The sequence below is a fragment of the Papio anubis genome, chromosome 12 (assembly GCF_008728515.1).
Source record: "Papio anubis isolate 15944 chromosome 12, Panubis1.0, whole genome shotgun sequence".
NCBI classification, from domain to species: Eukaryota; Metazoa; Chordata; class Mammalia; order Primates; family Cercopithecidae; genus Papio; species Papio anubis.
In genome coordinates this window covers 27,352,329-27,368,980 of record NC_044987.1, presented here as the reverse complement: position 1 = coordinate 27,368,980, position 16,652 = coordinate 27,352,329, and the positions used below count along the sequence as shown (strand labels likewise).

General features: G+C 36.6%; 1 protein-coding gene across 1 annotated transcript in view; it reads right to left on the bottom strand.

The window, feature by feature from the left end:
* The window catches only part of GUCY1A2 (guanylate cyclase 1 soluble subunit alpha 2), a 320,948-nt gene that overhangs the window by 266,148 nt on the left and 38,148 nt on the right, over positions 1-16,652 (bottom strand). The window contains exon 3 of the mRNA XM_021926496.2: positions 16,081-16,202. Within this exon, the coding sequence (XP_021782188.1) occupies positions 16,081-16,202 (122 nt within the window). The remainder of the gene's footprint in view (positions 1-16,080; positions 16,203-16,652) is intronic.

Sequence of the window (16,652 nt, the reverse complement as noted above, 5' to 3'; positions counted from 1 at the left end):
TCAAATAAATTTGAAATGTGAGAATAATTTATATAAGCCTCAGTGTTTCTATGCAACAATTAAAGTTTTAAGGAATTATATATATGCACATATATGTAATCTGAAGTGAACACCATTTTTGAAACTGATCTTTTGTCTATTCCAACAAAAGGGGAAATGAACATCCAGCATGTGCTTATGCCCTGACCTGTTATTAATTTAAAAAATAGGCAGTGGTAATAATTTTAACCATATATAGCTATATTGTCTTCTAAACAGTTCACTTTACACGCCTATTAGTTCAGTAAACACTTAACACCAACTTAGTGTGATGTCCTGCTATAAGAAGATCCTATGTAACTAATTGTACACAATGCTATATGGAGATACAGAATGTACTGCTACTAAATATAGAAATACTTTAATAGCGGCTGGGCATGGTGGCTCAAGCCTGTAATCCCAGCACTTTGGGAGGCTGAGACGGGCGGATCACAAGGTCAGGAGATCGAGACCATCCTGGCTAACATGGTGAAACCCCGTCTCTACTAAAAAAAAATACAAAAAACTAGCCAGGCGAGGTAGCGGGCGCCTGTAGTCCCAGGTACTCGGGAGGCTGAGGCAGGAGAATGGTGTGAACCTGGAAGGTGGAGCTTGCAGTGACCTGAGATCACGCCACTGCACTCCAGCCTGGGCGACAGAGCGAGACTCCGTCTCAAAAAATAAAATAAAATAAAATAAAATAGAAATACTTTAATAGCACATTGCAATATTATCTAATGACTGATGACAGGCCATGAAAAATAATGTATACTGGCTATTTAAAATGTCAGGGAAGCAATCAAAAACTCAGAGTCTACAGAGAAGAATATGTCAATGATTGATGAGGCTTCTGAATTCAAGGAAAGTATTTTGGAAGTCCAAAATTATCACAAGATAATAATAAAGGGATGCCAAGAAGAAAGCTACATGTCCATGTATAGATGTCACTCAATATAGTACCATGAAAATCAGTACCTTAAGCAATAGAAGTAGTCAGCAGTTTTATTTTTACTTTTATTCTTTGAAAATGTGATTTTATTCTTAAGCAATATTCCTCTGTGTAGAAGAAATGAAATGAAATGTTCTGGAACATACAGGAACCAATCACCTATTCTGGTATCAATTGCCCTGCGATATTAGATAAACAGAGTGCGACTATGTTCAGACACTATTCCAATTTCATCTTTAATCTCCATATCACCAAATCACGTTATAGGGGAGACAGAAAACAAAACTTAAGGAAAATAAACTCCACAGATAGGCTCCAATCTGGACACTACTTACATAGAATTTGATGCATTCATAGGTGATACTAGGAATTTTATACTAGCGTAAAAACAGGCCGCAAACTCTTAAACTCACTTATGTTTGTTATTTTAGCTAGTTTTGTGGCGTTGTCTGTTTGTTTTTAATTGGGGATACAACCCAATGAAAACAAAGTTCCTTTGGACTTATAATCTATTTTAACTTTATTCAATCCTTTTTGGAAATATTTATTTTGATATAAGTTTAAACTTAGAGAAAAGTTGCAAGAATAGTACAAAAATTATCATACTCATCTCAAGTTTCACCATTTGTGAACAATTTGCCCCATTTGCTTTCTTATTCTCTCTCATTTCCCCTTCTCTCTTGCTACACACACACACACACACACACACACACACACTCCATTTGAGAGTAGATAGCAGACATGATGCCCCTTCATCCCTAATACTTCCTTGTATAAAATGTACACTTTGACACTATGCTATCTTCTAACCCACAATCTATGTTCAAATTTTGCTCATTGTCCCACTGATACAGCTTACAGTTCTATTATTTTCTAGTCCAAGATTCAGTACAGGATCATACTTTGCATTTGTTTTTCTTGTGTCTTTAGTTTCCTTTCCTCAAGAACACTCCTTATTCTTTGTCTTTCAAACAATAATCCTTGGACAGCTACCCCTCCAGGGCCTCTGGCCTTCCTGCTGTGGTTACAAAGAGTTAAATAGAGCACCTGACCACTAGGTACCTACATTCAAGTCAAAGAGGAGGACATGTAAACAATTAGGAAGCACATCATGAAGTATGCATTAATAGAAGTATAAGTGGGTTCCTTCTATTTTTATCAGCTCAAAACCCTTGCTCTCTAGATCTTTTTTTCTATCTCTCATTTGGAGTCAGAAAAATACCCTCATAGCCAGAATAAATATTGTCAGTGCTCACTCTGGCAGCACAGACACAGAATAATCATTGGCAAAAGGTATTTATGAAATATTTTTTAATTCAGGGAGTTGGCCAAAATAACATACAGTACCATGTAGCAGTATATACTGATACATACACACAGGGTGTTTATTTATTTTTTTTAGGAAACAGAGGTGGTTCTTTTAATGGAAGATGTGTCACAATTACCACTTATTTTTGGAAACAGAGAAAAATGCAACATGGTAAAAAGAGCTGTACTCCTTTCCTATAGTTCAAAAAGCTATATTGAAATCTAGCTGCAAGCATTTGTTGGCTAAGCGATTTGGAGTAAAGCACTTACACTCTGGGTCTAATTACTTCATCTGTAAAATGGAAATATTAATACCTAATTATAGAATTTAGCAAGGTACAAAATAATATACATGAAAGATCCTTATAACAGTAAAGCATATATAATTTATACATAATAGTAAAGCATATATAAATAGTAAAGCATATATGTATATATGTATGTGTATGTACTTATGTATACAGGCATATATGTGTATGTGTGTGTATATGTATATGGAGAAAAAGAAAACAACAGCAAGAGAAAGCTTAAGTATGCACTTGATTTGTGGATTTTACTTCCACTTCTCTTGGGATGGCTCTCTTCTAGTGGTCACACTCAAGCAGCCTTGCATTCTGTCCACTGAGTAGAGAAGTTTTAGACCTCCTGCCATGTGGCCTCCTTCCCATTAGCTTCTATGCTAATAGAGCCAGGAGAGCAGAGATGACATCTGCCTTACTCACTCTCAGATCTTCATGGCCAGCACAGGCCTGGCACATGGAGGTATTCAAAACACACTGGTGGAATGACGAACACCAGCTGGGACTTTGTCTAGCCCAAAATACAATGCTACAGCCTCACTGCCTCCTTTCATTCTTCTTAAATAGATCCAGAGTAGCAAATGCTACTCAGACATCAATGGAGAAACCAGAACTTTCATCAATCTCAACCTCCTCCATATTAAAGTGAATGTTTAAAAACAAAAAAAAAAGTTCATTTCTGGAGCTCTAAATCCAGAAATATCAGTGAAACAGCACAAACACTACAGTCATATAGAAATCCTGTAAGTTGCTTAAATGGATTTAAGAATATTATCATTAACATATTACTTAAGCCCTTCTCACTCTTTTTTTTTTTTTTTTTTTTTTTTTTTTGAGACGGAGTCTCGTGCTGTGTCACCCAGGCTGGAGTGCAGTGGCGCGATCTCGGCTCACTGCAAGCTCCGCCTCCCAGGTTCAGGCCATTCTCCTGCCTCAGCCTCCGAGTAGCTGGGACTACAGGCACCCGCCACCACCTTCTCACTCTTTTACATTCCATTGTCTTATTTTTCTTTTCTTTTCTTTTCTTCTGTTTTTTTGTTTGTTTGTTTGTTTTTATTTTGAGATGGAGTCTCACTTTATCACTGAGGCTGGAGTGCAGTGACACCATGTCAGTTCACTGCAACCTCTGTCTCCTGGGTTCAAGCAATTCTCCTCTCTCAGCCTCTTGAGTAGCTGGGATTACAAGCGCCCACCACCCCTGGCAAGTTTTTATATTTTTAGTAGAGATAGGGTTATCGCCATGTTGCCCAGGCTGGTCTCGAACTCCTGACCTCAGGTGATCTACCTGCCTTGGCCTCCCAAAGTGCTGGGATTACAGGTATGAGCCACCATGCCCGGCCCCATTGTCTTATTTTTCTTCACAGCATGCATCACTCTGAAGTTTTTGTACTTGTTACTTGTCTGTAGTTTTTTACTGCCTGCCTCCCCACTTGCTGTTTTCTCCCTGATAATCACCAGTACCTAGAAGAGTACCCAGAAATACAAAATATTCAATAAATATTTGTATTGAGAGAACAAAGTACTTGAAAACTGTTCCTTTAATAGGGCAAACATGTCCTCTACAATATTACATACAGACTTCTCTGGATTAATCAATCTTCCCCTGCAGTTAATATAACAATATACTAGTCCAGCTGAAACCCGTGATCATTTAGAGCCCTGAATTAAAGAAGTTGTGCAGATTTGCAGTAAGTTAGAGTTGTTTGACTACCAAATTTGTCAACTAGAATATTAAGCTTAAATATAGCACTAAAGCAAAAATGTAATGACAAATTAAGAGAAGTAAACTTAAATTTGGCAGATTTTAATTGTTGCTTTTTATTAAAATGTAAGATTGAGATTAAGAATAATGAAAATAGAAAGGTTATAGAAACAAACAAAAAAAGAGGTTAATGAAAAACAGTCTGAAGTGCTAGAATTGAATGAAGAGGTGAATGAAGTCTCATAAAATGTTGTGGGGAAGTGCACAGAACCAGAAGAAAGAGAATGAAAAGTAGAAAAATTATGGCAATTGGGTATTTTTAGTCAAAGTTTTCCTGGGCACTAATCACTCAGTGGAGTAACTCCCAAGAGTCAGGATCATTTGTCACTGTTCTGTTTGTTCTCTGGCTGAAATCCCTCTTGATATCTTCTTCATAAAGATCCTAAAATGACTCTGTGCTTTATGAAAGCTCACAGACAAGTATAAACTTTCCTTTCCTATTGCAGCAACAAATTCTATTGCTCACTTTATTTTCCCCCTAGGGTAAGACTGTCCTCTAATTAATAGGATTTCTGGTCCTAATGATAGTAATAGTGGACAGGAAAGTGTTATCTACAGCTCTCAAGTAAAAAAAAAATCTAGCAGTAACCAGGCATTTTATGAAAACTATGCATGATCCACTATTTCTGACATTAGTTTGAACAAAGGCCTATTGCATGTCATTGTGGAATTAATGACATGGGATGAATAAAGGGAGGGATTTATCCAGAACGAGGTATGCCCACTTATACATAAACAGGAGAAAATCAGAAAAAAATATGATATTCTAATTGTGTGATGCAAATTATGGCAGTCTAAGCCGGTAATCTAAGCCAGCAGTTATCAGCATGAAGGAGATTTGGCAAAGAGATACAGAAACGGCAAAAGGGAGGGAGGGAGGAAGGAAGGAAGAAAGGAATGAAGGGAAGGAATGAGGGAGGGAGGGAGGGAGGGAGGGATAAATACAGAGCATCTAGCAAGAGGCATTAAGCCCGTATCTGGAAGACAAAAAGCAATGAATGAAAGCAGAGCCCCAGTTCCTGTGTGGGATTCAGAAATAGAACTGAAGTCCTGAAGAGAAGTAGGAATAAGTCAAAAGAATTGGGTGGAATACAAGGCAACAACCCACTTTCAGAAACAAGACAGAAAGTGAAACACAGGATTTTAGAGTACCAACTAACAGCAGAGGAGACTTGGTATCAAATGTCCTAAGAATTGACTACAGTTTCTTAAGCATCCTTGCCCAAGAGCAGGATTAGACTTGGAGTTAAATTGTTAAAAGTCATGGGTGCATACTAAAATTATGTAGAGAATATATTTTTAAAATACAAAGTTCAGGTCTCTGCCCTAGATATGATAAATCAGAATATCTGGGTATAATGTCTACAGACCTCTTGTATTTATTAATGTCTCTTGATGATCCTACTGTACAATCACTTGTGGAACATAAGGTCCACTGATCTAGAGTCTAGCATATACATAAGTACTTTTGGGATTAGGATCCAAATCAATAATGCAATCATATTTCCCTAGGAAGAACAAAAGCATAAATGTATAAATCTCAAAATTAAAATTTATATTTTCAGAGCTGGTTTTTCCTCTTTTACTTATCTGGCTCTGGACAATGTTCAATCCTGACCATTATGTAGGAGTCAGGAATTACTTCAGTATCCTTGCTTATGAAAATCACATGTGTTTCTTGTTTAGTTGACTCCTATACATATGCTTTACCAGTTTCTTTTCATGCCTGTCACCAACTGGAGGTTCTCCCTCCATTCCATCAATGAGTCATGTCTTCTGTGGGGACCTACACTGGTTCTTCTAACTGTCCTTTTCTACCGGGGAAGTGAAGTCCAGTCCTCACATCCCATACCATTCCCTACCACCCAACAATCTTTCTACCCCACCTGATCCTAGACCATGACACTGGTACATAACAGTGTATAAGCTGCCCACAAAGGCTAAAATAAAATTCATTTATAACACAGTGGAAAATTCTGACAAGTACTTCCAAAATCTACAACTTCTTTCTTCATATTGGAAAATTACCATTTCTCAAGGTTAAGATCAGACTTTGTGGAAATATAGAAAAAAACCACAACAGACCAGGAATTGGAAGTTTGGTCTCAAACTTATTAGATTTGAAGGAGATGTCACTTTTACTAGGTACTACTATGAATATCAGAAATGGGAAAAGAGCACTCCAAAACACCTATAAAAATCACCCACAATACATAACAGTCCATAGCTCCCCTCATGGAAAATTTAACATATAGAAATCTTTAACTGAGCAGACTCAAAGAAAATAAGAGACTAATATTTTTGCTTTTGAAAAATGGGACTAACAGTGGGATAATAAGGGGAATTTACCATATATAAAAATCTTAATTTGTATAACATCTTTATTGTGACACATAAAACTCTACTCACCGGATTAATTTAAATAAATTACAATAGAAATGCTGTCAAAAGCACTTAAAATTGACTGAAGAACTGAACTCAAGACTAATAAGAATGACAACTTATCTAGCATAGAACCCAGGATGTTTGAATTTAACTCTAATTTTACTTAAATTTTCATTAACTGTCACAAAAATTAAAACAGAATGTTATTAACATTTGTAGTTGAGTCAAAGTTAGAGTTATGCATCAAAGAACAATGAAAACAGAACAAAAACACTATGGACAAAAACATCAGCTTCATGCATAGGAAATAATTCATTTAATTAACAAAAGTCGTATAACACAAAAGAAAAGGGTTGGGGGAGAAAGGAAGGTGGTATGCTCACTTGAGCTAAAAGACTAAAAGAAATAAAGACAAAAAACAGTATTTCAAAAAGCAAAAGTGACAAGTCACTATAAATCTGCTCCATGAGATGGCAACAAAAAAAGCTATGAGTTTGACATATGAAATGATTACAGGTCCACAATCATGTTTCTCACATGGTAAGGGAAGAATAATCTTCCTTCTAACTCAGAGAAAAAGCAATAATAACAATCACTGTTTGGTAACAGAAGCAGTGGAGGGGTCAATAAGTAATGTAGCAGGCTCTACCATCACAGCCTCATAGTTCAAACACTGCCCTCCCCACAGGCTAATGGTGTGACCCCATGCAAGCAGCCTGACCTGGCTGTGCTTCCATTTCTTCTGCTCCCAGTCAGAGATAAGTGTTTTTGTTCTGTTTTGTTTTATCCAACTAAGGAGTTTTGCAGGCTTTAAATGGCAGTAATAGTATCTTTGAGAAAACAAAAATAGAAGAGTTTCTAAGAAATTTGAGAATTTTGTTATGAGAATGTATTGAGTAAAGGAGCTTTAGTTAAGTGAGTTTGACTCACTGGCTATTGATAGTGTTGAAAGGAATCTTAACTCAGGCAAGCTGGGGCTTAGGAGAGCATGTCGATATTAACAAAGACCATTTGTGGACATCTTATATTTCAACATCTTCAACAAATGGGACCCTGTTGGTTATAGCACCTCGAAGTTACACTGAAATTCCTAAAATATTTCATTTCCCAGTGAATGAATGCTGAATAACTCCATTCCAGGAACTTATTGTTACTAAGCCAAAGAGAAAGAGTCTACCTATTACAGTAGTACCATGGGCAATCACTGCTATCACTAATAAATGTTTAAGCAGTTTCTAAATTCAGTCATAATATCAGGAAAAGTATTTAGAATGACAAAACCAGAAAATGAAATTCTTAATTACAGTTGGTATATGCAGAAATTGTAAAGAGATAACAGGTGCTGCTTTTGTTTATTAAAATTTCAAGGAGGAAGGCACATGTATTAGAACGGAAAATACCAATTTATGGAAAAGATGAAGAGCAATAGGAAGTATCATTTATTGCTTTGGGGAAGGCAAATGGCGCAGCCACTTTGTAAGACACTTTGGCAGTTTCTTACAAGGTTAAACGTAGTTCAACAATTGCACTCCTAAGTATTTACCTAACTGATTTGAAAATGTAGTCTACACAAAAGCTTGCAATTGAATGTTTTATAGCAGTTAATTCATAATAACCAAACATGGAAGGAACCAAGGTATCGTTCAATCAATGAATGGATAAGCAAACTGTGGTACATGTTAAATGGAATATTTTTTGGTGGGGGTGGGGGGAAAGGAATGAGCTCTCTGCCAAAGACATGAATTAATCTTAAATTCACACTTTTAAACAAAAGGAGCCAGTGAAAAGGCTACATACTATATGATTACATTTATATGACATTCTGGTAAAGGCAAAACTATAGCATGGCAAACAGATCAGTACTTGCCAGGGATTTGGAGGTGACACGGGGTTGAACAAGTGAAACACAGGGGATTTTTTTTTAGAAGAGGGAAAGTATTTGGTATGATGTTATAAAGGTAGATATATGACATTATGCATTTTTCAATACCCATAGAACTTTACAGCAGAAGAGCTAAACTTCCTGTATACAAATTTAAATGTGTCTGTGTGTGTGTGTGTCTGCATGTGTGTTTAGGAGGTCAAAGCATCACAGGATGGAAGACTATAATGAAAGAATCTAGCTGTATTATAAATATATGAAAAAAAATCTCACTGGAAGTGGTGGGATAGAATGGTGCTTACCTAAGTAACCCTGGAAACCACTGGACATTATAAAACTTTATACATAATTACATACTCTCAAACTGCCCATAGGCACTGTATTCTAGTTGATAAAATTGTTTCCCCTGGGAGCTTGTGTTAACAATTCTGAAACAACTATAAACATACACTGGAATTGAAGAATTCAGTAAATGGATGGCTAAAGGGAGTCAGGTTTCTCCTTGTTAGAAAGGAGGATACAGACAAGCAAGGGGGAAAGGTTAGAAGGATCCATATGGTAACAGAGTAAAGTTGGAGACATCAGTACAAACTCAATTTAGCATATGATGAATACATATAAAATGTTTATAGATAGGCATATATATATGAGTTAGTATACACACATATATTCTTTTGCTCTGTTTGCTGAGAGGGCGTAGAAGCAAAAGGCCCCAATAGCAATGAGTACAACCAATGCCCAGGTCATGGTTTCCAATACCATTCTCCATTAAAAGGTATCAGGGCTCCTGAGAGAAATGGCTGATTCTAGACTGGGGCAGGAAATATGAAAGATGAGTCTGGAACATCTTATAGTGCTGGAAAGTAAGGAAGTGCTCAAAACACACTATGCACACACAGACACACACAATATGGGCATGTGCCAGGCCAATGACGGGCATATGGGCACATACCAAAGTAAACACGAAACAAAAGATCCGACCATACGCTTCAAAACTGTCAAGGTCATCAAAAACAAGGAAAGTTTGAGAAACTGTCACAGATAAGAGAAGCTACAGAGATAAGTCAACTAAATGTAATGTGGTGTCTGGAATGAAATCCTGGAAGAGAAAAGGTTAAAAACTAAGGATACTGAAATAAAGCATGGAATTTTGTTAACAATAACATATCAACATTATTTTATAAATTGGGACCAAAGTACCATATTAATGTATGATGTCAAATGGGGAAAATGGGTGTGGGATATATTAGAACTTTCTGTGCTATCTTCACAGTTTTTCTTGTAAACCTAAAACTATATTAAAACTTTATTTAAAAAAACTTGAAGGGAAAGGAAAAATAAACACCACCCTACTGAAGAGTTCATAAAAAAGAACAAAAGACAACCTGAAAAATTTAGGAATGTGAGGAGTTGTCCTCTCCTCACACAAAGAACAAGTGCTAGACAGAAAGCTGCTAGTGACAGCGAAACAATGCTTTAGAGACACAGAAACAAAAATTTCAAATTAAGAAAAAGGACTGCCATGATTTTCCAGCAAAAAAGAAAAGCTATGTCTGGAGAAATTTAACAGGACAAACGGGGAATAGTCTGTCACAAGATTCAGAAGAAAATGTTCCTAAAAGACAAATAATATCTAGGAGAAGAGGGAAACCATGGCACATTCCTACTCAACACCCAATAACCAAAAATGGAAGGAACCAAGGTATCCTTCAATCAATGAATGGATAAGCAAACTGTGGTACATGTTAAATGGAGTATTTTTTCAGAGGAGTTGGGGGAAAGGAATGAGCTCTCTGCCAAAGATATGGATTAATCTTAAATTCACACTTCTAAACAAAAGAAGTCAGTGAAAAGGCTACATACTCAATATCCTTGTAAATTCTAAAACTGACTTGTATAACTTAAGGATATGTTTTTATTATAGTGTTTATTCTATACATATAGGAAGCAGTGTCCATACACAATGGTCTCATTCTTTCTCAGGACTACCTACTATATCTAATTATTTCAGAGAAAGTATATAAGCAGAGAGCAGAAAACAGAAGTTTTCTCTAATTTACACAGAGCCACTACCTAAAGTCTCCTTTAGAAATTGTTTAATAAGATTCTATGATAAAATTCTTAAACTTTTCCATTAAAAGAAATCAGCAACATCAGAAACACAGTCTTTTTGCAGGTTTTGTGCTGGACTAACGATGTCTATACGAGGCCAGCTACGTAGCAAGATCAGCTTGAAATCTGAGCAAAAAAACTGGCACAGTGTTTACTATAGCATAGCTAAGAAAGCATGTTTGTGTTGTGATGGGAAACACCATCACCCTTGGTGCATTTTCAACACCTAAAATTTAATGAATAATCCTAGTTTCTAAACTGATATGATCCAAATTGCAATGAAACTGCACTTTCCTCAATGCTGACAAGAAGTTTGTCTCATACAAGCAACTATCCCAAGTACATTTGAAAGAGCAATGCACTAAGCAAAATGTGACATCATGACGAGTCTAAGAATTCAGAGAACCGGAAAGATGGTGTGTAATTAGCATCAGAGGAGTGATGACACAGTCAACAACGCTGGAAGGCAGCACAAAGTAGTGAGAAGAACATGAGGTCTGGAATCAGACTGAAATGAATTTAAATTCTGCCTCTGTGGCTTGTTAACTCTGACCAAAGACATCAACAAGTTAGTTAACCTTGCAAAGTATGTTTCCTCACCTAAACAAGTAAGCAAACCTCATGTGTCTGATGCAAACATTATTTGGGGAATACTCAATAATAATAAAAGCAAACATTTACATTCCATTTGTTTGTTATATACCATGCTGTTCTAAGTATGTACTTAATATAAATTAACTCATTTAATCGTCTTAGCAACTCTAGGAAGTGTGCAATTATATTATCTCCATTTTCCAAATGAGAAATATGAGGTAAGGAAAGATGAAGTCAATCATTCCAATTCATACGGGTAGTAAGTAGCTGAGATGAATTTTCAACCCAAGTAGTCTGGCTCCAGTCTTGCTCTAAGTCACTACATTATAGTAACATTATTAAGTTACTTCCCCTCCAACCACCTTAATTCCAATTCATTTTAGTAAAATACTGAAAATATTTACTTTAATGAAAGAGGAAATTGATCAATTACCAAGTTACAGTAACAAGAACTATATTGGCAGAAGTTATTTATTGCTATTAATATTAATTCACCAATAAATATGGTAAGTTGTTACTACACTAACTAGTTCTCCAAGATAATAAATATGTTAAACATATTCTAATCTGCTAAACAATTATATTATTAAGAGTTATTCCCAGAAAATCCCCAAGTTAGTCTTAACCCTAACCTTAAGCTAATTCTTCACAATTTTATGACCAATTAAAAGGCTCCTAAATACACATTCCAAATCACAGTGAAACAAAATAGTATACACAAGTTGGCATATAAGCAAAAAATTATTACTTACAAAAAAACAGAGAGTTCCATACCAGCTAAAGATTGTGGAATCAGTGGCATCTTATAAATGATTTCACAGTATTTCAGGATCCCTGACACTAAGAAAATATTGTGTGGAATAAGCCCCAAAGGTCTTTTCCTCTATCCTCCTTACTAGCCCTCTCCCAACAAAATAATCCCATGATAACATTGCTCCCATTCTGACTTAAATGTGTTATGTTTCTAGAGAAGATAAGGCAACACTCTGACAGAGAGAGACCTTTAAAACAAAGAAAACATTAATGAATACTTTTCAGAACTATGCACTTCCTATTTTGAGAGGAAATGCACTTCGCAACGGCAGTATAAAATTATACTTTGAGCAATACTTAGCAAATAACTGATGCTTCCTAAACCTGTAAATCTTTATATGCTATAACTCTTCAGTAAATGAATTAACCCAGAGCTCTCATTTCTATTTGTTCTCTAAACTACTGTGGGAAGTCTTTTTCCTCCCTCATCTTGTAGCTCTTAAAGCTCTACAACAACTGAAACACCCACAACACCCTTAATAGTATTAGAACTTGTTAAAACTGCAATAGTCGTAACCTCATTTATATTTAACTTATTATGACAAAGGAGACTATGCAATTTATCATCCTTCTCCCTTAACTCTCCTACTCACTTTGTCTCCCTGCCTATAACACGATGTAACACATAGGAACAAGTAGCAACATTTCAGCACAAAACATGGTACACATGCTTTAATACACGCTTCATTCAACCATTACAATTTCCAAGAAGATACTAATGTTGCCTCACAGAACATAAACACATTTCTACTATTTAATTTGAGCTAAAAATAGGCTTTGCAGATGAGGGCTAGAAAAGATTTTCTATTTTTTGGACAACTAAAATTAGATCATTTTGGTATGCAAAAGATATTACGTACCAAATAAAGCAATAAACTTAAATCTGAAGTCCTCCAGCAGGGAGGGCATTGTCTACTATGTTTCTTTGCATGGCCAGAGTTTCAAGGGCCCAGCCTCCATTATCACAGCAATTGCCAAAGCACCAAAACGTGGTGAAGAGATGGCAAGAAACAGACCATAATCAATATCCGTAATTTGTAAATGATGAGACAGAAAATAGAAACAACCAGTTTCTAAGCCAACAAAAGGGAAACAGAGAGCAAACATTTTGATATCTGAAAGCAGTTCTTTCCCGTTACTCCAGAGACACGAACCACCCTGTAGGGCACAACAGGCACTCCCAGGAGTCCCATGGAAGAGGTGAGAACAAATGCGTGACAGAGGCATAACAGGTGTTCTCCAACTCACTTTCTCCTTCTCTTCAGGTCCTCATTTTTATTCCATGTCACCCTCTAAATGCAAACTTCAACCTGAAGAGCCAGTAAATGACCAAACTTTCTAGAGGAGTTGTTTATACTAAGTAGGTAGAAATGATCATTTTGGAAGGAGAAAAATTGCTACTATGATCATATTTTGTGATCTGTGACTTCAAGTCTTTTTTGATGATGAAGTATAAATAACATACAAATAAGTGAATAAACCACCAATATTCTAATCACACTCCCCAAAGGTGATCAATACAAACCATGGAGTTGGAACACTGCCTTCTGCCATCCAAAAGAAAGGTTCCCAGGCATCAAAATTGTTCTTAATTTGGTTGAAATGCTATTTTCCTGTGCCACCCCCCAACACCCTCCCAAAAAATAATTTTTTTATGTTGTGCTTTTCTGTCCAGTAAGCTAACCAATTCTTTCATTCTCATATATGATTACACAAGAGAATTTAAACACAACTTTAAAAAAAGATAAAATCTAAGCAAGCCAAGATTAATCATAGCTCCGTGACTTGTTAAAAACAAAGCTTTTACTGAATATGACCACTAAAGCTGTCCTCAGAGCATCAATATATCAAGATTCTCAAAATACATTATTCAAAGAGAACAGCTACCTCTTAGGCACATAATCATCTGTGCCAGCATCTGGTTGGCAGGTGGCAGGCATTAAATGTTAATCTCCAGACATTTAAACTTTACAAGATTGTGCTTTAAATCTTAAGAACAACCTATCATTACTTAGAGGAAGAAAATAATCAGACCTAGTATCTCTTTGGTAAAAAAAAAAAAAAAAAAAAAAAAGTATTCATGGAAATCTAAACCCTGTTACACAATCACCTTCTAAGTTATAAACACTTCACTTACCCTAATGTCATCAGGCAGCACATTGCCTGCTGACTTCTCACTCACGACTTATTCAGCATCTCAGGGCAACTTTTGAAGGGCAACTAAACTGTGCTGGGCCAACAGTGTCCCCTGGTGGTCACTATTTCAAATTGTTTGACCCAGGGTTTCTTTCTGTGAAAATTCTGCATACTCATTTACAAGCCACAGTCCAACTACCTTTAGCACCCCAGTGTAATCATTATCTTTGAACACCTCCTATTCCCTCTAACTCAGTGATTCTAAAACTAGGGAGCATAAAGAAGAAAGATGTAAGGGTCAGGAAAATGCTTAGGAACTGGTTAAGAAGCAACGTCTCAAAAGATTAAACATCCCTTCACTGAGATTCTGATACATCCCTTTTAGTGTGGCATCATCACCCCACCCCTTGAAATCACAATGCATTAAGAGAAATAGATGTTACTGAAAGGAAAGTCCTTGAAAATATAAAATCAGAAAACTTTAAACTCTCGGGTAATGTCTCTTTTAATCTCACCTCTGATTTTCTCCAATCATAAGATTTACTTGGGTATTGTGACATCCCTGCAGTTGTTCTAAGATTAAGGTGATGAATCTTTGGCCTCCTTTTCACTACCCATCACCGTCCTGCATAGTGTTATAGATGTTAGACAAACCACTAACATCTATATGCCTCCCCTCACAAAAAAGGATACATTTTCTTATTATTCGATTTTGTGTTTACAAAAGTTACCTAGGATGAAAATGTAGCCAACTGGCGGCTGGATTCCCAGCTTGAATGTAAAAGAAGTCTACCTCTAGAAGTCAGGCATGTTTAGAAAAATCTGATAGACTCTTGGGTTGGGGTGACCTGGAAATTGTTTGTAGGAGAAACTCAGATGTCTCCAGGGAAAAGTACTTTAAAGGAAAAGAAAGAACATGCAAACTAGTTTGCCCTATTCTCCATCACCTGACCCCAAAAGAGATTCTGCATTCTGTGTGGAGTCGCTCACTAAGATTTGTTATTCCCCACTAGCACCCTCCAGCACCCCATGGATTCCTATCTGGGTCATAAAGAAGAAAGGATTCTAAAAAGAACTTAGAGAAATTTCTCACTAGAAACATCTGTAAGACATCAGGAAAAAATATATATTTCTTTTAGAACACTTTGCATGGAATACAAGGTAGCTCTCACATACCAAGAACTTCAGGTAGCATGGTAGAACAGCTCAGTTATGGTAGCTTAAGGCTGTATGATTGGATGCAATCTACCACACTACCTTTTAGCCATATTGGAGCATCCAAAAACAGCCCCTCTGCCATAAGTCCAAATACCTTTAAGACGGACACTCCCCCAGCCCCAAGTAGGGCAAAGACACCTCAGTAGATGACCTGCTTCACTGACAAGGCCACAGAAAGGAACGCTGGATTGTAGAGTGTTAAGAGTACCTGTGGGCCACCCTTCTGCCCCAACCAAGACCTCCCAGAAATAACAGAGTATGACTGAGAGTAAAAAAAAAAAAGATCCTACAACTTCAGCTGAGAATAAGGGCCAAAGAAATATGAATTATACAAGGCTAATACTGTTCACATGTGAATATTTGAAATTGTTTCCCTGGAATTTAAGTATTTTTGTTTTCATGTTTTTCCATCTCTAAGTAAGTGGCATGCAAGCAATTTTCACTCAAACATCTTCAGGAGAGTTAACACCCATCACTTCACAAGGTCTGGGTCTCAACTTGCCATATTCTCCAAATCTCTCTTTGGCAGAACATGAAACGTTTCCACCTCGACATTCCCTCTCTTTCATTCTCTCTCAATCATATAAATATATAGTTAATATACCGAGTATATTAGCAGTACACTGAAGAATTCCTGAGACATCTTCGATTTCTTCTTTGTTGGAGTGTTCTGCATAGGAGCATCTGTTAGAGATATTGTGGAAATTCTTTTCTGCATCCCTGTAACTAAGAAGAAAACAAAATTAGCATAAGGAGAAATTTTTGAAAGCATCTGCGAATGCACTCATATACATACGCACAGGCACACGCAGTCTATGCTTTCATCATAATCACATTTTAAAATAAGTGAAGCTTTGAGACATAATTCTGGCGTAACCCACCATTCACATCAGCATTTGCAGTGTAGACCTGGAACTGAAGGCAACTGTTAACAAGAAAGCTATGTGTGAAAAAAATTGAGGAGAACGAAAAATATATCAGCTTTGTATAGCTAATGTATCACTCTGTAAGCACGTCATCAAGGCTAGTGATCTGCTTCTATGAGGAAGCTGCCTAGAAAAGGAAAAGTTAACAATGTTAATTTGGTGTCCTGGCATTCAACAGTGTTGAAAGTCAACACACCATAACCTTTATCACAGTCAAGAAGATAGCAGTATATGCCAGGCGCAGTGGCTC